Source organism: Streptopelia decaocto (genome assembly GCF_964273445.1).
Source record: "Streptopelia decaocto genome assembly, chromosome: 6".
Classification (NCBI taxonomy): Eukaryota; Metazoa; Chordata; class Aves; order Columbiformes; family Columbidae; genus Streptopelia; species Streptopelia decaocto.
In genome coordinates, this window is record NC_138660.1 from 66,141,210 (window position 1) to 66,164,716 (window position 23,507).

At 38.7% G+C, this 23,507-nt stretch overlaps 1 protein-coding gene across 1 annotated transcript in view; it reads left to right on the forward strand.

Annotated features, from left to right (window-relative positions):
• The window catches only part of EPC2 (enhancer of polycomb homolog 2), a 44,969-nt gene extending 21,848 nt beyond the window's left edge, over positions 1–23,121 (forward strand). Inside the window, exons 3-14 of the mRNA XM_082057247.1 lie at positions 1,747–1,892; positions 4,836–5,042; positions 5,852–6,000; positions 6,261–6,393; positions 8,964–9,152; positions 9,446–9,535; positions 11,927–12,072; positions 12,173–12,516; positions 18,224–18,360; positions 20,166–20,325; positions 20,926–21,259; positions 22,642–23,121. Of these exons, the coding sequence (XP_081913373.1) occupies positions 1,747–1,892; positions 4,836–5,042; positions 5,852–6,000; positions 6,261–6,393; positions 8,964–9,152; positions 9,446–9,535; positions 11,927–12,072; positions 12,173–12,516; positions 18,224–18,360; positions 20,166–20,325; positions 20,926–21,259; positions 22,642–22,714 (2,108 nt within the window). The 3' untranslated portion in view covers positions 22,715–23,121. The remainder of the gene's footprint in view (positions 1–1,746; positions 1,893–4,835; positions 5,043–5,851; positions 6,001–6,260; positions 6,394–8,963; positions 9,153–9,445; positions 9,536–11,926; positions 12,073–12,172; positions 12,517–18,223; positions 18,361–20,165; positions 20,326–20,925; positions 21,260–22,641) is intronic.
• Positions 23,122–23,507: the final 386 nt, after the last annotated feature.

Here is a 23,507-nt window from a genome sequence, read left to right on the forward strand (position 1 = left end):
TACAGAACTTCAATTAAAAAAAAAAAAAAATGGTGTCAGTTTTTATCTTGGAACTTCGATCCCTACAGACTGCCACTGGAGAAGCAGGATCCAGTGGTGTAAGCTGTAATTTAAGTCTAATATACGCTCGTTAATCGTTAGAGGTAGTGCTGCAGGTTGCGTGCCCAATGACAGTGCCATGGGACTTGTATTATTGAATTAATATTATTAATAGTTTCACTTAATACAGAGTTAAAGCCCATTATTAATGTACAGCAATAAATTTTCAGAGTGTATTTACAGTGAATCCTTCTGCCCAAGTGGTGGTGTCAGAGGTAGGATGGTCGAGCGCTGTCTCTTGGGAGCGGTGGCAGTTTGCAGCTGAAGTGGTGCTGAACTGCAGATCAGCACTTCTCAGGTGGATCTGAGGCTCCGTGCACAGCCAAAGAGATGAAATGCGGGGAGTGGTTTAGCTAATTCATTGCATTGGAATACAGAAAGAGTGGTCTTGGGCAAGTCCGAGATACAGAAAGAATGAGCTACTTACCAGCTGTTTGGTGACTGTTCAGATCATGGGAGAGAAAATACTATAGTTTGCTTTAAAGATCTGTGGTTTTTTGGGTAGTATTTTTCCTTTGCTTCTGGTCTGCCAGGTTTTTGTTTTAAGATGCTCTCAAAGCACACTGGGAAACTCAGTAGTAGAGATTTTAAGTTAGTGCTCTGATAGAGCCATGAGTTAAGAGCATAAAGTTAAAAAAGTTCTACTTGTCTAATAAGAACAGAAGATATTTTAACAAGCCTTCACTGCTGTTAATACAGTAACTTGTTGATTGAATTATTTGGAGTGTTGTAGTTAGTATTTCACCTCTTCAAGGTTTTATGAGGTACAATTAATGTTTCATATTAAGAATTCTTGCTGTTTTGTGCAGTTTGCTCAGACCTGCCCAATATAGTTTCTGCTACATTCTCTCAAGAATTACTTCCTTCTGCTTTTCGTAGGGCCAGAAACTTTGTGTAGGTGTGGAAAATGAGTATTGCAATCTGTAATAAAGACACGAGCTTTGCCGTAAAGTTGGGAACTTAGTATTTGAACAGTATGGAGGAATATTCAGGTTCTACATCTAGGAATGAGTTGGGTTTGGAGAAAAAGTAACAATTCCCACGGCACTGGTCTGGCATTTTTACAGCTTATTGCACAGTTATATGAAGAAAAAAAGAAGGAAAAAGCTTAGCCTGTTAAATATTTTAAGGCTCTAGGTTTGTTGAGCTATTTAAAAATGGGCAACTGAAATTATATTGGAACTTCAGCCTAAGTGATTTTTCTCCAAGTCTGGGATTTGATTGAAAATTATTATAATTGTTAAGAATCTTACATTGATATTCTAGGGAAGCTGTATTATAAAAGCGTCAAGAAGCATTTTTGTTCTTGTTTTGCAAAGATATATTAAAGTTTCTATGCCTCTATGGTTATTTTTTAAACTAAAGCTTATTTTTGTTATCGCTTCAAGCCATTTAAAATAAAATGAAACTCCTTTGGTTCCACTCATGCTGGGAAGTCAGAGACAAGCAACTTTAACTACTGTCTTGCAGCTGTTGTATGGGGAAAAATTTTAGCATAAAGAAAAAAATGTGTTTTGGCAGAGATGTGCTAATCTGAAATGGTATCGATCATTTTCAATTTCTGATGCTCAGGTGCACGCTTCTGTGTTTCCACAGTGTGTTATGTACCAAGCACTTCACTTTTCTTTCTGTGTATTTTGGTTTCAGCCTTTAATCTGGACAACGAGCAGCCAGATTATGATATGGACTCTGAGGATGAAACCTTACTGAACAGACTAAATCGGAAGATGGAAATCAAGCCGCTGCAGTTTGAAATAATGGTTGACAGACTCGAAAAAGCCAGTTCTAGCCAGGTATTGTACTGTGTGGAGAAATGACTGAGTGTTTTTGATTTCTGAGCTTTATGGTGGGGTGGTTCTGGGTGGTTTTTTTTGTCTGTTTTTCAGCTTGTTTTATTTCCTGCTAGCAGGATAAGTGTGTTTGTGTGAGTCTGCAGTTATACAGAAATCACATTGCTGTCTCTTATTGTCCCTATTGGTAACTTAGAAAAAACAGGTTAGGGGGGAACTTGTGAGGGGGTGGCTGGGGGTGAGTTGCATTTTAATTCCTAAGCAGTGTGTTAGAGGATGGCTTACAACGTCGTTTTACCCGTGTTGGTATGGAAGAAGCTTGTGGTGATTGGCAGGTGTATAAATTTGGCTATAAACATGTATGAGAATCCAGATTCTTTGTTGTAGTTGGTACTCATGGATGTTGACTTCGGTTGAGGTTTGCAGGTTAGAAACCTAGAAGCGTAGACAGCAAAGCCAAGTATTTGTTATCATTGGATCCTTGTAGTAGAAAATGCACAGGTGCAAAAAAGAAAGTTAAACCCCAGTTGAGACTCACGGGCTGGATTCCTTGCTCGAGAAGGAAAGCACATGTTGTGTATCATTTAGTCACTTATTTTAGCAGAAGACACCGGTACCTTCATAGTCAGTTCCTGAGGTGTTCCAGGAGGTCAGCGTCTGGAGAGGAGCTTAAAGCCAAAAACATTACTAAAAAATTACATCTGAAGCATCAGTTTCTGAAAGGCAAGTTTGAAATTGGTGGAGTTAATTCTCAGTGAGGTGGATGTTTTGTGGGAGCGAAAAATCTATTGGGGGATCCATAGCCCTGTCTTAGGTACTTATCCTGATTTAGTTCAATGCTGTGTGTTGAGGCTATAATATTGTATTATCTACTTTTTAGAGCAACTTTAACAAAGATTAGGTAAAGATTTCTTACTATACTAAGAAGACAGGGTGTGAAGAAAAAAATTGTGGAGTACATTGGATCATACTTGCTGCACGTGTGGTATTCAGATCTCTTGGAGCTTTTACGTGGATGCCTCTGTTTTATGTGGATACCCCTGTGTTGGCTTTCAGTTAAAGCAGTTCTGGTTATCACTTTTCTAGAGTAATTTGCATCCTCCTTATGCTGGTTTCATCTTTCATTGCTTGAGTAATGAAGTTAAATTGAAGAACTGAAAGATTTTCTCCTAAAATAAGAATTCAGGTGTTTCTCTGTAGGCAGCTGCCCCTTTCTCTTTCCCTTAAATGTAAATGACACTGAAGCATTACAGAGAGGTAAAGAGTATTTTGAACCAGAAAGTGCTTATTTAAGGAAGTCCATGACGGCAAGAGTCCTAGATGTTGATGAAGCATTGTAATTGATTCCTGTAACAGGCTCCCTATTGAAAGCAAGGTGTGTAAGGAGAAATCCCTTTTTTGTAGGTGAAGTTTCTGTGGGACTTCCTGTGTAGGATTTTCTGCCCAACTTCAGGGATGTCTGTGTTCAAGCTTCTTGTCCTGCTTTGGGGCTACAGAAAACATTGAGCTGATGTTGAGTAGCTCTGTGTTAGGAACGTTAAGGTAGAAACCACTCTTGCAGGTTACTGGAGCCTGAGAAACAAAGAAGTTTGGCTGCCTGGCAGATACCATCCCCACATGGGGTTATAATGCTCTCACATCCCACTTGGGGCTACTGCACAGTTCACTAACATTTACGTCACCTCTGAAGTACAAAAGGATGTTGGTGGGAATGTTTTCCTCACCGAGGAAAGGGTTCCCACACCTTCCTCGTGGGCATTTGGATAAGGTGGTTTAAGCAGGGAATATAGGTACTGTGCGTCTGTTTTACTGGTGGTACTTGCAAAAACAAGCAAGCAGGGTCAACGTTTAACTTGAACTGTGTACACCAGGCAGAGTAGATTTTTTTTTTTTTTTAAATAAAAATGTTATTGAAAAGGACAAATGGGACTGTAATTATTTTAAAGCAATATCACAGTGATAAGATAATGTTTAAGTTGTGTATTAGCTAGACATGCAATCCTATAAACTTTAACATACAGATAGGATATGTCGGTGAGTATGTGAGTTGGATTGACCAGGCTAATGTCCATTCTAGGTAGAACAGATGCAAAATTATTGTTCTAATGCTGCGTGAGGTCAGAAGCACAGACAGATTAGTCACCTCCTTTTCTATTTTTTTGCTTTCTTTTAAAAGCAGTTCAGTGTTTTTCTAATTGTACTGTAGGTTGCAAGTGTTTTGTTCTATTCTGGCTGGAATTAATGCTTAGATAGTAGCAGTGGTTACATGTAGGATCTCCTTATTTTTCTGAAATGTGTTGTTTCTTATCCTAACATAGAGACAAAATTTAACATAGTTTGACATTGCAAAACTACCAATTTAAGTTGTTCAGTTGATAATTTTCAAATTACGGAGAAGATGAAGTTCTGTCTGACTTGTGTTTTAAGTAATACTAGAGATACTTTTTATGTAGCGAATGTGTTTAAGATAATATGAGCACGTTAAAGTAACCTATTAGTTGGTCACTGACGGTTTTTGCATTTATTTAGGCTGACTTCCATATAAAAAACTTACCATATAAAGGAAAAAAAGTTAAAATAGTCGAAGCGATTCCCAAATCATGATCTGCAGACCATCTAAGTTAGTTATATCCTTTGCTTGTAATCGTTTCAAACAGTGGTTTTAGATTTCATGCAAATTGGTAAAGTTGTAGACTATTGTGTGAAAGTTTCTGAGAGATGATGATGCTGAGTCAGAAAATTTGGGAACTAAATATTTAACTTGGGAAGACCAAGTGGTGCTTTAAGTACTTCCATTTAAATCAGTATTTTTTCCTCCTTTTACTCTCTCATGCTAGAAAAGAATGAAGTTTATTTAGAAAGCATAAAAGTGGTATAAATGTAGGGTGACTTTCTCCCTGCATCACCACCCCATCTCAGTTGCATCTTTTGAATGTTCTCTTGTAGCTTGTAACACTTCAGGAAGCTAAATTGCTGCTAAATGAGGATGACTACCTTATCAAGGCTGTATATGACTACTGGGTAAGAAAGCGCAAGAACTGCAGAGGGCCGTCTCTCATCCCCCAAATCAAACAAGAAAAGAGGGATGGCTCCACCAACAACGACCCGTACGTTGCCTTCCGGAGGAGAACTGAGAAGATGCAGACAAGAAAGGTAGCTCGTTAAACTTCACTGGTTTGAATTTGTCATTTGAATTCCTGCAGTGATAGGAATCACTTTGCTTCCTATCCAGCATCTTGCAGGATCTGCCCTGTGGTCGTTACTGGGCTGGTTGGCTCTTTTCATAGTTGCAATACTGGATGACCCAGCTAAATCTCAAACCTGTTGGACAGTGTAGTCAGTGTGTAATCTGCTGGTTCTCTATAGACAATGTACAGTCCGTTTCTTAGAAAACTGAAACTCAAAGGGCAATTTATAAGTATTGCCATATGAACAAGCAGCTGTGGGACTTCCTGGGCTGCAAACTTTACCTTCTGTGAAAAAGGGGAAAATGATCTTCCATTTGCTGTGGAGTAAGTAGTTCAGGTTTTGTATCTGTAGCATGAATTGATTTGACCTGTATTCATGGATGGATGTATTCCATCCATGAGCTGGGAAATCTCTGATTACTTGGCATTTTACATCAACTCTGTACACATATGTACACAGCAGAATCAAGGTGGAAAGAGTCTTCTAGGAGCCAAGTCTTGAATTCCTTGTGCTGACAAAGTTGCACTGGGTTGATGGAGAATCTGAGCAGAGAGAGATGGGTGGAGATGGCTGAAAAGTGGTTTTTAGGATTAATCTTACAAGTGGGGTTTTGTTGACTTTTTGTGGTTTGTCTAGCAACGAGGTTCTGCTTTAGAGAGTTGCTTCTGAGAGTACTTTTATGATTCTCACTTGCAGCAATATTAGTAACTTTTTTGTTATTTCTGCCTCATGGGTTTTCCTTTTGACTTAAAATTTGTTTAATCTTTCAATAGAACCGAAAGAATGATGAAGCGTCTTATGAGAAGATGTTGAAATTAAGAAGAGAGTTTAGCAGAGCCATAACGATTTTGGAGATGATTAAGAGAAGAGAGAAAACAAAACGCGAGCTATTGCATTTAACATTGGAGGTTGTTGAGAAAAGGTAAAATTGCGAATTATACTTGTAAGAAGTCATTTATAGCACCAAGATTTTAATATTCATCAAACAAGTTTGAGAACACCTGTGATTTATTTCTGTATGGATGCTGGTCTTTGCACGTGGGCATGGCTGAAGCCTTATATAGCACCATAAACTTCAGAAGCTGAAATAAAAGGGTTTCATGCCAACTGTTTGCCTGTTCTGTCTTTCAAACATTTCCCAGTGGAAATGCGGTATCATATTTTTAATTGTGTGTTTTTAAGGTACCATTTGGGTGATTATGGAGGTGAAATCCTCAATGAAGTGAAGCTTAATAGACCTGAAAAAGAGATGAGCACAACTCCATCCACTCTTCATAATGGAAATCATCACAAAGTTCAAGAATGTAAAGTTAAGGTAAGTTTTCTTCTGATGCAAGTCTCTTGGTATCAGTTTCATTGCTCCTTTGGATATACCCTGCAGATGTTTGCATTGGAAAAGTGGGTAGGTTTGCTTCCAGTGTGACGTTTGTTACCTTGCCCACTCAAGTTTGAAAGTAATTGGCTGGCATTGCTGTTTAGTTCTTTATGCAGCAGAGTTGTAAATCTTCATTTTCCTTCTCAGTTCTGCCTTTTTTGTTGTAAACTGATGTAAACATTGATGTGTTAAGTGGACATCAGGACTTCCATGAGATTGCAAAGTATAGTGAATTATTATTCTTTCTCCCTTCAGAGGGAGACTAGAACACTGAATTTTTGATAGCATCCATGAGTGCTGACAGGCCTGAAAATAAAGGATTTTACTGAATTACAGCTAGAATGCCAAAGAATTCTAGAAACTATTCTGAACTGTTAGTAACATTTCCAGGCACAAGAATGCAAGTGTTAGATCTTGCTGACAGCTGGAAGGAGTTGCAAGCAACTAATGTTTTAAAAAACACGTACTGGAATTTGTAGTAGCTTGTTATTACCGAGGCCTGTGCACATCTCGGTAATCTTGAGTGGGCATTTCTGTATCTGCTGCTGCTTGGCCCTCGGTATTAGGTAAGCAGCAAACATAAGAAGCTGGAAGAAAGAGTGACTGAATTTGGGAACCTTTAGTTTCTGCAGAGGGACAGGAGGCTGCTCTGAGAGAATGGGTGCAGAGGGATGCAAGACTTGAGTCGCTGTGTGCCACACTTACTTTGTCTTCCTAAAACTAGCAAAGTAGCTTAATGCTACTTGGACAAAGTCTTCCTTTACGGTTTTAAAAATCTGTACAGGGACGAGGCAGACCTAGCTTCATTTTTATAACTGACCTTCTGGAGAAGCAGTAATATAAGAATAATCCATAGCTAAAAGTGTTAAACTTGAATGGTTTTCTTTTTTCTTGTCTCATGAAGAAATGTATTCCACTCAAAAGCAGTAAGAAAAATACATCAAAGGGAGCACCATATCTTCTATCACTGTTCAGATCCAGTACCAAACCAGACCGTAGTGGTTTATATACTCATTACCGTCTTCCTGTGAGGACAGCCTTTATATGTGTGCAGAACAGAATTGAAATACTTTTTCTGGAAGATCCTAGTTACCCTAGTTACTGTGACTAGTTAACCATGACTGGTTAACCGTGACTAGTTAACCGTGACCATTTGTTGGTTCTGGTGACGTGCCGTTCCAATAGAATTAAATAAAAGAGCAGTAATACAGTCGTAAGCAGGTTATCATACAAGCAGCAGTATTGACAAACCCATCCATCTTGGGTTAATGGTTTTCAAATGACTACTTAAGAACTTTTTTTTTCAGTTAACGCAGGCATTAATTGCAAAATTAACTGCTTCCAATCTTAGCATAATTGTATTATTAGAAATGGTTGTTCTGCTTATCTTGTTTCTGTGTCTTCATATCAAGTTTCCTTTAATTGTTACTTAACCCGTAAGTATTTTCGGTCTGTCTTAGGAACTATCTTTGCCTTAAAACATAAATACTAGATGGTCATGGTTTTAAAACAAACAAAAGCCCCAAACAAACCAAAGCACAGGTTTCCACTGCGAGCCATTTTAATGTCATCATTGTAGTTCAGCTCACTGAACTGAGTACAGCACAGAAAAAGGATGAGACCTGATGTTCCATTCCCAACCTTGAATTAACACATGGCTTTGAGAAATAACCTGAACCGGGGTTTATTATTATCAAATGCTTGGAGGTAAGGCTGGAGAATTGAGAACCTCTCGAAATTTGTATTTAGCACCCGCGACACCCAGTGGTCACTGGATTTAATACAAATCTCTTGCCTTGGTTCTGCTGCAGGAATTCTGTTCCGCGTTGTTTTGCATCTCCGTTATGAAGCCAAGCTCTGCTACCGGACTTAGTTTCAGTCAGAGGGTTATTGATAAGTGCTAATTTGGGGTGAACTTAAACACTTTTTCAAAACTGCACCAGCTTTTACTTGTAATTGAGAATTTTGCAAGGGAAGTAATCTTCCTTTTAATTTAAAAGCTTTGAAGTTTAATAGCATTTGTGTTCCAGCGAAGGGTTTAATATTGATGGAGTTGCTTACTATAGAGGGTTCACTATAGAGGGTTCTTAAATAGCAAAACTGAATAACATTACATCTTTTCAAAACCAAACTATCTGAGAAACATGAAGCAAGTTATATAGCTTCTTTTGAACATATCTGAGCAGCTCAGAAAATTGAAATTGCTTTCTATAGGAGACTGAGATTTCAGAAAATAATTGGAATAGGATTTTCAGTTACAGTATATGGAGTGTACTGCAAAGCAAGGAACCTCTCAGGCAGTCATATGGCTTGCAAGTTTTCAGTTTGTTTATTAATAAGTACCTGTAAAGACAAACAGAGGTCAAGTTCTGGATTTTTTAAATGTTTTGAATACATTTTGCATTATCAGATGCTGCATGTTAAGAGGTTTTGGAAGATAACCTGTCACGTCTTTAAGACATGAGAAGAGGAAGGGTTAACTATTTTTTTACATTTTTTGTGACAAACAGCATCCTCATCATTCATCTCTGAAGGAGGAGGTATCAGATGTCGTACGTCAGAAGAAGAAGTATCTAAAGAAACCTAAAATAGAGTGTGTAGTCACTCCTCAACAGCCCTCTGAGCCCTTGCCTGCTATCAGCAAGAGCGACATCAAGCAGTATGACTTCCACAGCTCGGACGAGGAGGAGTTCCTGCAGGTACTGAACGCGCTCCCGCAAATCTCAGCCTACACAGGGCAGAAATTTCAGCTGCCTCTAATTGGGCCAGTCTGGCTTGAAATGGAGAATAACTGTCGAACAGTGGATATATAAAAAAGATACTTGCATAAACTATGAATTTGTTTGCTTCTGAGCTGTGCTTCAGAGAAGCTTGCATTTAATATGTAAAGGTGGCAGTTCGCTTTATATAAATATAAGCTTCTATAATAAATAAATAAAATTACATTATATAAATGTGGCAGTTGGAAGAATGACTTTGTTTTCTGGTCTAGGTACCCTCACCAGTGTCAGAGGCAGAAGAAGAAAATGATCCTGATGGACCTTGTGCTTTCAGGAGAAGAGCAGGATGCCAGTATTACGCTGTAAGACTATCTGCTGTTGGACTTAGTGGGGTGGTTCTTGTTACGTTGTTTGGTTGTTGTTTTTTTTTTAATTTAGGTTGGCATAGCACTAATGTAATAGTTCTTCTGTTCTTCTCTTCCCACTTTCACCACCAAAGCTTTGGTGATCTGGTGAATCCAAAGACAATAATTTTCAGTCTTTGAGAATTATTCTCAATGTGCTGATTACCTGAAAGTCTTACAACACGTTGCCTGCTGACTAATTCAGCCACTCTTAGGAAGGGAGAGGTTTTTTGTCCCCCTCAGTTTTCATAGCGTGTCATTTCTTCCCAGCTTGTAGAGCTTATTAGAGTTCTGTGCTAGTTGTCCCAGTTCTCAGACCTGCTGGGAGGTCCTGCTGGGCCATTGAGTAGAGTCTGCTATTGAAGCAGAGGGGTTTCATCTGCTGAGGGGTGTTTTCCATTTAGTTAAGTCAAACTTTTCTTTTGAAATCAGTGGAAACTGTCGATACATTGAAAAACATAAAGTTGCAATTGCAAGAACGTGCAGAGGACAGAGACTGATTATATATGTCCTGTCATCATCTCAGGACCACTGACAGTGACATGTTTTTACCGAGCGTGTGTTTATCGGTGGGGGCCTTTAGGCTGCAGAGGACCAAGAAAAGCAACGCTACACTGTGGTGTATCTAGTTTTTCTTGGCTTGCTTCCCATGGGAAGAATGAAGTTACATGACCAAATAATTGTGTAGCCTTTAAAGCCACTTACAGAGAAGTCATTTGGGCACTGGATCGGCTGTTTCGGAGGCGCAGACACCCCCAGCATACTGCACTTGTCCCTGGGCGTCTCCCCCAGGCTGTGCTGCCGCTCCTGGCACAGGTCGCTGTGTGCTTGGCCGGGCCCTGCTGGCTCGTGCTCCCCTCCAGAACAGCACAGGCAACTCCAGCTTTCCAAGAGTATGGCATTGTTTTTATCTGGTCTTCTCCTTTTAGCAATTTATTAGGGGTTTATTTAAAAGACATTTGTCTCTCTGGCACCCATTTTTTTTTGTGTAGCCTCTTAACTTGTTCTTTCACTTTGGGTGAGTTTTTTTACCTGTTGATTGCTAATTTAGTCACTATTTCTACTTAGCTCCAGAGGATTAGCTGAAGGTTCTCTCTTGCTTATATTTTATCCTGCCTTTTTTTCCTCCTTAGCCTGTGAGTTAACTCCTTTACCAAAAGAAGCTGAGATGACTGAAAACTTGTATTTTCATTTTTTTCTGTTACTTTTGCATTGCTGTTTAAAAGCAGTTTATCTTTGAATGAACTGAATCTATGGCACTACTATTGTTGTAGGTCTAGCCTGATCACAAAAAATTATTATTTTAACCAGTATTTATTAACCTCCCATACAAGACATTTCAGGCAGCACACAGCATCTCTGCTTTTAAAGATCATGCAATTTTGAGATCATAACAATAAGGAAGATATTAATGAAGTAATAAAAATGCCCTAAGGTAAGCTGATACAGAAAGTACACTGACACGGTCTGGTAATGGAATGTGCGTGTTGGAACAAAGGCCGTTCAGCTCAGCATCTGTTACCTTTGGCAGTGTGAGTTCCATGAGTAAAACTAAACTGCACATTTAGGAACCCCTTTTGAAATAATCTACATGCTTAGGCTGCAAGCTCGCTGAGTGGGAATTTTGTCACTTTGCTGTGTACTGGTGATTGAGTGGGATCTTTGAGCAGCGATCGAGCTTTCTTTGTATTTCCTTTGTCACAAGAAGTACTGAAAGTATTCTTCTGTAGCGTGATACTTAGCACTGGAGTTGTGCGTATAGTTTTAAGGTATTTCTATCAATTATTTTTCATAAACTCATTTCTGCAGCCAAAAGCTTTATCCTAGTAACCCTTACTAGTGGGATTAGACAAATTTCCTAAGGATAGGCCCTCAGCTGGCTGCAGAACGTAGTCCAGGTGCAGCCTTCCCGCAGGACGCCCTTCGGCTTCTAAGAGCCTGAAGCTCAGAGGCTGGCACAGACATTAATTCCTCCCCGCGGTTTGTATCCTGGGATGAATCCCCGGAAGAGCCGTTATCAGACAGGAGGTACTGGGCCAGGTGGACCTGTGTCTGAGTAGAACGGTTTTATGCGCTTCTTGATTAGACTGAATTAATTCTGGCGTGTTCAATATTTTGGTTGTAGTGTTTAGTTTTAAGACTAATAAAGGGTATTTGCTGCTCTGTGAATTTATGTATTTTTTTTATAGCATTTTCCAAGTTCTTTCATGATCTGAGCATATTAATCAAGTGATGGTTCTGTGGACATTTTCTATGCTGTAGCCTGTGTATGATCATCACCTAGTAATAACCTAAATGAAGTATACACTCTAATTGAGTGCAAAATTGCCTTTTCTTTTTTCTTTACAGCCTCGTTTGGACCAAACTAATTCTTCGTATGAAAACTCAGAATTGGCAGAATTGGACAAACTGAGGTTTAAGCATTGCCTTACAACCCTTACAATTCCAAGGAGGTGTATAGGATTCGCAAGAAGACGAATTGGCAGGGGTGGAAGGTACAGTTGCGTTATTTTTACTCCTCATTCACCTTCAAAGGATAAAAGTATTAGGACGAGATAGTTAAACTAACATCTTTTTTACATCCTTTTTCATCAGGGTTATAATGGACCGAATATCAACAGAACATGATCCTGTCTTGAGACAGATTGACCCGGAAATGCTGAACAGTTTTTCCAGCTCTTCCCAGACTTTAGACTTTTCTTCTAATTTTTCACGGACCAATGCTTCCAATAAACCTTGTGAAAACAGACTGTCCCTTTCTGAAATACTAAGCAATATCAGATCATGTCGACTGCAGTGTTTTCAGCCAAGGCTACTAAATCTACAGGACAGTGATAGCGAAGAATGTACCTCAAGGAAACCAGGGCAGACTGTGAATAATAAGAGAGTTTCTGCAGCATCTGTAGCTTTATTGAACACCAGCAAGAATGGCATATCAGGTAGGCAAGGATTTGAATTCTTCTGCAACTTAAAATATTGAATTCCAGTGTTTTTCCTTGTGACTGGACTCGCAACATCTTCAGCCGGGACGTGTACCTAAACCAAAGATACAAGATAATTATTTTATATTTATTAGAATATATAGAATTCTTCCACAAATAGTCCTGTGCCTTGTGCTTTTATTATGGTTTCAATAGAATCTTGATAAAGTGCCAGACTTAAATGTGCGCTATTCAAATGAGTGATTCTACTTGTATTTAGGAATTGCTTAGGTGTGATTGAGTCTTAAAGACATTAATTGGTCTAACCTTGTTTAAGGAGAGAAGAATGCTCTTTATCAATGCAAAACAAAGGCAGTTGGTTTCTGGGTGGGGCGGACGTTGGTTTTGTTCTTGGAGTTTTTGTTTTTAAATCTTGCCAAAAGGTCTCAGAACACCAGTAGTAATTTAGGAATCCTACTGAGCAGGTGTGGTAAAGTGTGAAAACAGTGTTTGCTGGTGATAGCCATGGTAGGAAAAATTTTGACACTGGCATCATTTAATGATGCACCCTCGCTGATTTTTTCCAAAAATCATCAGCCATTGATTCAGGAGATTTGTCTTCTCTCTTAAGTGTCATTTCTAACTCTCATGGCCAAGGCAGCTTTATGATCTTTCTGATAGCTCCAGATGAGCAAGACAGCCATTCACATATAAACAGCTTTACGTTAAAACAAAAAAAGTCTATTGTAGTTTCTTCACAGGAATATAAAATACCCACAGTTCTGATCTTTGTAGACCCTTTGTTAGTGATTTGGGTATAGAAATACTAAAGTTGGAATAACAGCCACCAAAAGAAAAATGTGCTTTAAGCTTACTTTAGCAGTCATTACATCACTTGCTTCACCTACTAGGAGTTGTAATTGCTCAAGTTTTAACATTGTCACTTCTTTATAATCTTAAAAGGATGTATGATGCTTTAAAAAGCTGAACAATTGGAGATATGCCAAAAGAGACCTGCTACTGAGCATCAAGACACATCTGAGCATTTTCTTACACTATTGTGTATCTACAGAATTAGGTATTGTAAAGCAGGATAATCAGTTAACATAATAGGCTGATACTGAATTCCATAATTAACTTGACGTGGAATGGTCTGTCTTTTTTGAAGTCAGTTGCAGGATTGGGTATTTAATCTTCAATAATATACCTTTAGAATTAATGTGTAGAAATCAAATTTATTGAAGACAAAAGTAGTTTGCACTGTATTATGGTTTTCAAAGACTGAGCACTCGCTCATTGAGTAACATCAGTGTAACACTGACATAGGCACAGAATATTTACTTTCATAACTTAGTTTACAGCATAATCATTGCAACCTCTATCTCGTTCTCTCTCTCATGAAAAGATTTGCACAAGAATATTCTTTTTCTACTGCATGAAGAGAACAGACATAATGTGCTATTTTGTATAATTCTTTTTTTTGTAAGGAATTTGAAGGGCTGGACAACTGCACCTGTAGTGGAAAGGGGCAGTTTTGTGTGATGGGAGTACTGATAAGCATCAAGAGATAAAGCAAATGCAGAAAATAGAAAGGAATACTATTTGTCAGAGTTAAGGATGTGAAACATGGACCATAAGCTGTAAGGAACAAGGAAGAATTTGCTGGTAGCTCTTTATATAAAGAGAGCAAGTAAAACTGCAAGATTTCTCTTTGCATGAGTAACGTATGATGACACCAAGGTAAGGAAACTTGCTTAAAAAGATACAGGTTAAGCTGATTATTTTTGTCCCTAGAATTTGTCATTGATGATTTAAGGATCAGCTAGATGGGAAACTTGTTGCTTTGAATTCTGCTCTGGGGAGACTTCTACCCCCCTGAGGATGGAATCTACATGAAAAAACTAGGAGAATATTTTGGGATGGAAGCTGATGTATCTGATTTCAATAGTATATGAAGAAATGAGTGAAGGAGAAAGGTCGAAGACATTTGTGGAATCTCCGTACCTGGCTTTAGGGTAAATTAAGAGAATTGGGGTAGCTAGAGGAGAGATGGCACATAGTAAGAAACCAAAAATGAACAGAGCATTGAAGCAGTTCATTCAGGGAAAGGGGCTGCCTGTGTTCTGCTAGGGAATTGGGTAGACATAAAAAAAAAGTCAGTCCTTCCTGATTTGGGTAATAAAAAACAAGAATTGAAAAAACATAAGTTGTTGGTGCTGCATAGTGGATCAGTGACAGACGTGATACACGCGTGTGGGCTAGCACTTGTGTAATTAGGATTTTTAGGGAAAAGCGACTGAAGGAAAGGATAGAGAAATACGCATTTTAATGATAGGACTATAGAGAAATACCTAAAAAAATGCAATAAACCAAATCTGATGGATCTGAGCGACTTTGTAGAGGAATAGTAATTAACTTCTGTTATATAATCGTAGAAATCATCTGAAGAATACATTTAGATTAAAGATCACTCAATAGTTCAAGTACATTATGCAGGGAAATCTATAGTTATGGAAGACCTTTTTCTTTCCAGATTTAAATTATGAACCAGATCCTGTAATTCTGGTAAAGGATCAGATGCAATAGACAACAGAACTCTTCACCAAATAACTAAGCCAGCAAGAGACGCTGCTGTTAGATTTTTCTCGTTAGTAAATAGTGAGTAAATTTTAAAAGGGCTGGTCAAAGTCTGGTGGTGTGTTAGAGTAATTCTGTTGGGGAGATGATAATTGAAATCAGTTGACTTTGTAGCACACTTAGCTGTAAGCATAAAGCTGCTTCTAGAGAACAATGATGGCAGTTAAACTGATTGCTTTTGCTTTTTTTTTCTTTTAGTTTAGAGAAGACTTGGAGTTGCTTGCTTTGGGTTTTGATGCACAAGGATATTTAAAGCTACCTCTGCATTCTATTTTTCACTTGTATTAATAGAGCAGCTCCTACTCCGGTATTTCCTCAAATGCTGAGCATTGTACGGACAAAGAGAAAGACTTATTTTAAAAATGTGTGACTAGTCTTTTCTTGCAAGTGCCTAATCAGTGCATGAATAAAGAACCACTGTTTCAAGTTAAATTACTCTCTTGCTCATGTTATTAGAACTATAGATGGCACAACTGAATTTGAGGAACTTTAGAGATAAGGTCACTGAAACAATGTGATCCCTTTGATCAGTTGTGTAAACTTTGTGAAGTCTTACACGTTATATCTGGAAAAGTAAGCTGGTCTCTTTGCTGTAGACGCCTTCAGAAGAATTCTCTGTTTGATCTAAAATGAGATAAATGATGAGCTAGGGATACAAGCCATCATCAGGAGAGGTGATGGGGGAAGGAGGTTACCAGGGGTTTGGTGACAGTGCTACTTACGACAGCTGAGTAACACTGAACGTGCTTGCTGAATTCCCAGAGTGCAGCTCAGCTCATGTGTGGGACTGAAGTGAGGAGGCTTTGGGCAGCATCTCCAGCAACCCGCAGTACAGTCGGCGTTGCGTTTGGCTTCCAGTCTGCTTCAGCTGCCAGTTCCAGTGACCCGCTCAAATAGTTCATCTCTTTAGTTCCCATGTCCTTCAATAACAAAAGACAACTCAGCTGAAGAATTTTGCTTATGGGACAAACTTTTATTTTTTAGAGGTATTTATTTTCCAGAATTAAATACCATAGAAAAGTAATTAGAGTAATGCAATACCACTTGTGGGGCAGCCTGGAAGATGATCTTTGATTAAAGCCTTCAGATCCTAAGCGAAGTGACATAATAATCCAAACCAAAGCGGTCAAGAAGATAAGCCTGCAAGACTTAATTGTACATTGACTTTTTACCCTCTTCTGTTGCAATATTTCAATACAGTCAGACTGTGGTAAAATAGAAAATCCTGATATCCAGCAGTGGAGGCTGAAATTCTGGTGAATAGAAGGTTTTATAAGCAGTGTAGAACACTTGCACTTACCTCTGACCCTAAAGGCCACCTTGGCATATGGTAGAGGTTTCCTATTTTTTTCTCTAGGACCCTTCAGTTGTTTGTTCTGGCAGAAGCAACTGATATTACATGTGCTAATGAACATCTGGTGTTTTATAACAAGGCTAACAGCTGAATTCAGTCTGACCACTGAATAAATGCCTCGTGACAGGTAGCAAATAAAGTGGAATTTCAACATGTAAAGGCAGAGTCAGTGATTTTTTACATTACTGTGGTCATCTTCCCTGTACCTTGCAATAGAGTGTTTTGTGGCTTCATGGGCCGTGTCAAACTGAGAAGAGAGGTTGAGAACACAGAACTCATGTGGAGGCTGAATTACATGATCCTCTGATGTAGAGACTGCTTTCTGTTTTCTTTTTTTTCTATATTACGTCTTTACAGTCCATAGAAGAATGCAACGTTGAGTCGGGGTGAATAGCCCTGTACTGCAGACAAATAATAGCAAATTGCAGCTAAAATTAATTTAGGTATTTCTTTGCACTGTATGAGCTTGTTCTAAACCTTCTTTTTTTTTTTTTTTTTTAATAAAACAAAGGATGTGTTCTGGAATTTGTTACCTCAGGACTTAAAAATAGAAATACATATATATGTAATGTTCCATAATGCTGTTCTTGGCTCTGTTGCCTTAGTAATGCAACACGTCTTGGGAGACCGTTGGGAGGGAATTTAACAGGTTTAGCTGGCTGAACTTTTAAGTGCTTATAGTAATAGGTGAGAATATTCAAGAGGAGAAAAGTGCAGCTAAGAATGAAATAAATATTCTTTTAGAATATGTTGGAAATGATAATAAAATCCCTAGATTCTAATCGGAGTAACTGTATAAGTCATTGGATTTTTAAGTGCCCTCCTAATGTGGTTGAAGCCTGTTTTAATGTAGCAGTAAGGAAGAAGTTTCAGTACTAATTTCTAAACACAGTTTTAGTTTTGATATTTATTTGGAATGGAATGCAAGTGTTACAACTAGTAAATGAAAGAGCCAGACCCTGAAAGACAGATCACTTCATATTTTAATGTTAGCTCAGTGTCTCTTGGTAAGATGATATTGCTGCAGGATCCAGGTGTTTGAGATGAACAACCGCTTCAGTCTTGGAAAAATATAGTTCAGAATAAACTGCCGAAATGTAGTTAATGGGAATCTTTGAAGAGTAAATTCTCTTTTACTTTCTCCGAGGAGAACTTAGTTCTGAGGTTGGCATCAACTGCACGAAACTCAGGTTTTAACATGAAGCACTTGGCAGTATTTTTGATTCATCAAGTGGGCAGTTCCTTGTGAAGAGAATATTGAGAACAGCTTTTCTGACTTCACTATTGCCTTGTTGAGAGTGTGGGGCTACTGGGCTTGCATTCACCTGGTTCTCATAAATAAACGAACATCTTATGTCACTCTTATTCCATTTAAAAAAAGTTAATGGGTAGAGAAAATCCTGTTCAGGTGAAACTTAGGTACTTCCTTCAGGAAAAAAAAAAAGTGTGAAATAGGAAGGTGAAACTGATTTGCTAAATAAACATTGCTTTGTGATATTTGCAGACGTATACTAAGTTTAAGACAGGGAAATTAGCTTCCATGCTAAAAGAACACAACAAACACATTTTGCTTGACCTCTGCTTTACATAGGAGTATATGAAGATCTTTGCAAGTGTCCAACACGGTGTATGTTGTCTTGAACCGCTTGTCATCCAACGTGGATGCGCTCTTGCATTTGAGATGTTTGTTTTGTGCAGGCCTGTTTAACAGCAGCTTCCCTTTCTTTTCCATAGTAACAGGGGGGATCACAGAGGAACAATTTCAGACACATCAACAGCAGTTAGTTCAAATGCAGAGGCAACAACTTGCTCAGCTTCAGCAGAAACAGCAATCTCAGCATTCCTCACAACAGACACATCCGAAAGCACAGGTACGGCACCTGAAATCTTGTCAAGCGCTCATATCTTCCTTTTTGCTTACTCTGTTTTTTTCTGCTTTTTTTGTAGGCTAAACACAACACTTCAGTAGTGTATTAAATCTTAGAATGAATGTACAGTGGGTTTTGGTCAAGATACTTTTACAGTTTGCTGTGGAGTGCCTGGAAGGCAACTTGTGCTGTAGCTACTACTAATATCTTGCTTTCATTTTTCTGTTCGGTATGAGATAATCTTTGAAGTTTCAACATCAAAACCTGTTGTTTGTTTTCTTTTAACATTATATATCATGGCTGCATTTTAAAAGTTGTGTTACATCCACAGGCTTGGTCAGTGTAGAAATAGCCAGTGCTCTGTCAAGTCAAACTGTTTTCACTGGTTTTATCCTCGTTGTGTAAGAGCCCCAAAGAGACTTCTTTATTAAAACTACTTTAGGAGGTAATGAATTCTGTTGTGAACAGATACGCAGTGAGTACGAATAGTTGGTAGCTTCTGAAAGGGAAAAGGTAGCTTTGCATATTTAGTTTGATTCCTTTCCCCCGTTCCCATCCCAGTGTTACTACTTCTGCCTTTTAACAGAATCATATTTTTCATCTCTAATGCTTTGCAAGGGAAGAATATATTTTGTTTGTCAAGCTTTAATTTTCTGTTATTTTCTTACCAGGAAAATATAAAAGCTGTTACTAGGAAAACTTACTTTACTTTGAGCACATTCTATCTAATTGCCAGTGCTGTTTGTCCCTTCCCCTCAGTGTTTTTGACTTTGATTAATTGGGGGTTCTGTGGTGATGGTTACTGATTACATTATTTGTAAGTGTAAAGATACGATACCAGGATATTTAAACAAAAGGAATGCATTTTGGAATTTTAAGATACTCTGTCTATGGGAAGTAATTTTCTTAGTTAATATAAACTGAAATTGCAGAGCGATACATTTAGTCATTTCAGGGGACCTTTCCAGTACTTACCAGTCTTTCAGAGGGCTGGACTAACAGAAGATGTGTACTTCCAGAATGCTCTGGGCACTTACGCTGTGCTACAAATTACTCCCTGAGAATGAAAGTACCATAAACATGAAAAATTATTTATACATTCAGTGTATTTGCTGCCAGGAGACAGAAGAGAGAAGGAAACTTAAGGCATAATCATTTTCTAAGAGGAAACTTCTCAAACTCATAAAATCACAGAATGGTTTGGGTTGGAACGGACCTCAAAGCTCCCCCAGTGCCCCCCCTGCCATGAGCAGGGACATCTTCACCAGCTCAGGTTGCTCAGAGCCCCGTCCAGCCTGGCCTGGGATGTCTCCAGGGATGGTTCAGCCACCACCTCTCTGGCCAACCTGGGCCAGGCTCTCACCATCCTCATGGGGGAGATTTTCTTCCTTATCTCTCATCTAGATCTCCTCACTTCCAGTTTAAAGCCATTACCCCTTGTCCTGTCACTCCATGCCCTTGTTATGTCCCCCTCCAGGTTTCCTGTAGGTCCCTTTAGGCACTGGAGGCTGCTCTGCGGTCTCCCCAGAGCCTTCTCTCCCGTGGCAGTGAGTGCTGTGCCATGCCAAGACGGGCATTTGCCGTTGGTGCCTCAGTTGGGCAGAGCTGACTCCACGCTCATTTGGACGCTCATTTTCAACTTTTCATCAGACTTGTGATATGGGAATATTTAATGTTGCAGTGCATTAGATCACATTTAGGATATTTATTTATTGATTTGCTGGTAATTGTGCATTATAGCAATTTGAACTTGGTATTTCATTTTGGACTTTTTAAACGATTGTGTTTGGTTTTTTTAATTCTCGCAGGGCTCCAGCACCTCTGACTGTCTGTCAAAAACACTTGATTCAGCCAGCGCCCACTTTGCTGCATCTGCTGTGGTTAGTGCACCCGCTCCTGGCCGCAGTGAGGTCACCAAGGAACAAAACACCAGCCACAACAACATTAATGGTGTCGTCCAGCCTTCAGGTGATGATTTCTTACAACTCGTGGTCTAGTGTGAGCTGAGAATATGTCAACTGATCTTATTTCTGATTTCTAAAATACTGTTTAATAAACAACAAAAAAAATCAAATATATTGTGGTACTTTTAAATATTGTTCTTTAAAATACTTTCATGCAATGGCATGCAGATCCCCCTTGAGGGAGACGGATCCCCAGAACCTCTTTACATTGCCAGCAGAACAAACTGGGAGGTGAGGAGGTGATCCAAAGCATCAGAATTTGGCTTCACCATTAGTTGTTCCCCATGCAATTTAATTTTATGGGGAATGTTGCCCTTTTAAGGCACCTAAAATGAGACATGCAAAGCTGGATAGTAGAAAAGTTCATTGTCATGCAATAATTTCTTTCACTTTCTGATGTTCTTGTGAACGAAAAAATACATGTAATATTTCTAATGTTAACTAGAAATATTTCTAAAATTTTATACTTTGTGAATCTGTAAAAATCAGGTTTTTGCACAATTCCAGTGACATATGTCCTCCAGGCATTACCCTCAAGGTTAATCTTTGGCTTTGAACCTCAGAAATAACGTATTTTTAATTAACAATGTTTGTTTTGTAACAGGAACCTCTAGAACCTTGTACTCCACCAACATGGCTTTATCATCCAGCCCAGGGATCTCAACCGTACAGCTCGTAAGGACAGTTGGCCACACCACCACAAACCACTTAATTCCAGCGTTGTGCACGAGCAGCCCTCAGCCGCTTCCCATCAACAACTCCTGCCTGACGAACGCGGTGCACCTCAACAACGTCAGCGTCGTGTCTCCGGTCAATGTGCATATCAACACAAGGACTTCAGCACCGTCGCCAACAGCCTTAAAACTTGCCACAGTTGCTGCCAGCATGGACAGAGTGCCAAAGGTAACTCCTAGCAGTGCCATCAGCAGTATAGCAAGGTAAGCCCGGAGCATGGGGGAACGCTTTAATGTTACGTTTGTGCCACATAAATGTCACCACAGATGTGCCCACAGCTGCACTAGAGCACTAAATGGAATTATTTCCATCATTAAGAGACTTCTCAGTATAGCTTCAACCTCAGAGGAAAACCCAGCTGCTGGCAGCTTCAGCATGGCCATGACAAACCACAAAAGCTGATCTTTGCAGATTAACCCCCAAATAATTTGCACTGATTTTAGGTACCAGTAGATTGGGTAAACATCTGTTGTGTTTAAAATGGCTTCCTTTGGACCATTGTCGTTTGTCCCTTCTCATGCAGCACTTTTGGGTGGATTCTATCAAACTCTCCGTATGTTCTCTCCGTAACTTTGTGTACCCATATTGCAAGATGCAGGCTGGCACACACCTGTTCTGTGTGTGTTGTATATTTATGTAACATATAAACCAGATATGTGCCAGGCTGTGCCTTCCATATATACATAGACATTTATTCTTATTGGACAGCAGCACTATTATTTCAGGATACTCGGATGTTTCACGGGAGTGGCAGGAGCTTGCAGTTGGTTAAATTTTCTGAAAATGGCAATATTTGGCCTTTGTTTTAAGTCTCTGCTGGATTGAAGGATTTATTTTTTTCTAAAAGTCAGATTTGTTTACAAATTACAAAGTAAAAAATTGGTAAGCCACAACTGTTAATATCAATCATTCCATAATGCTTCCAGAGAGGTTAAAAGGAGCTTTTTGAGATGGAGAATAGCATCTATAATTTAGTCAATGCATAGTTTGAGGAAAAGGTATATCTAAATTAGCAATCATGCCTTAAAGCATACTTCTATATCATTCATACATTTAGTTCTTATTTCCCTCAAGTCAGAGGGGCATTTCAAGTCATATCAGCAAATGCCTTGAAAAGTACCACCTTAGCTGAACAGGTCTTGGGTATCTCTGCAGAGAATGATAAGAAGTTAAAAAATATCAGATTTCATACACTAGTGCTAAAGCGGAATTGGGGGGTGTGGGGAAATTCTGTTAGAGCAATGCTTTGCTCCCTGACAGAATAATTGATACTGAGTCATCATGGTATATTTTGGCTTTGCTCCTTCGGGGTACTTTTTAGTACTCTTATCCATAATTTAGGCTGGTAATTTACAGTTAAATCCATTAATCTTGTAGAAGGGGCTGCGCTGTAGTGGAGTAAAAGCGGTTCTTAAACGCCAGTATTTAGTTTTAAATAATCTGTTCCTAGTGGATCTCTCAAGGTTTCTCGCTGATGCAGGTAACAGCTGCATTAAAAAAACAGTTCATGGAAAGAATTATTAAAAACTGTGTAAGGAAATACTCCTGTTCTACTGGTAACTATGGAAAATGTCTTTTCTCGCAGAGAGAACCATGAACCAGAACGACTGGGTTTAAATGGCATAGCAGAGACAACAGTAGCCATGGAAGTGACATAACCTCAAACCAGGGTCTCAACCTGTGCTAGTGGTGTCGTCGTTTATATTCCAGACGAATGCAAAATACCGCACTCTGTGGATCACAGAGAACTAAAATGGACCTAAATGGACTATCATTATATCGTGTATTAAGTCGATATATAATGTAAATTTTGTAAAATTGGGAAAATCACTACCTTGTAAAATAGTTTATTTGTATCATCAATATTATTTCTGTTACTTGAATAGTAGATATTCATCATCATGCTTTTGCACTTGAATTTGCAACTGAATGGATTAAAAAATAATTCTTTAATGGGATCATGAGCATGAAATGGGATCCTGCATCACTTGTTTTAACTATTTATTTTGCCATGTTTACATTTTGTATCTTGTACAAATAAATCCAACTTTGTGTCTAAAAAAAAGTTAAAGATTCATAGCTAGGAAACAAAATTCTTGTAATTTTTTTCTAAAGGAAATGTAAAGTTTTCACTTGGTTCATTTTGTTTCACAATTTGACTAGATGGACTTTTTGGTAAATACTTTAGTGGCATTTCACTGTCAAATATGAAGTTCAAGGCAAAATAGTATTTTCTATTACTGTGCAGGGGAAAGGGATGGATCGATACATGCAAATTTAATGTAGTAACTCACTTTTCCATATATTTTGAATGTATATTTCTATTTATAATACCAGTTTATAAAAAATAATTACACAGGAAAAAAAACTGACTAGGAAAATTATGCATCTAGCACACATAAAATTGTGCAGATATGAGAAAATTTTCAACTGATTACATTTTATCTGAAG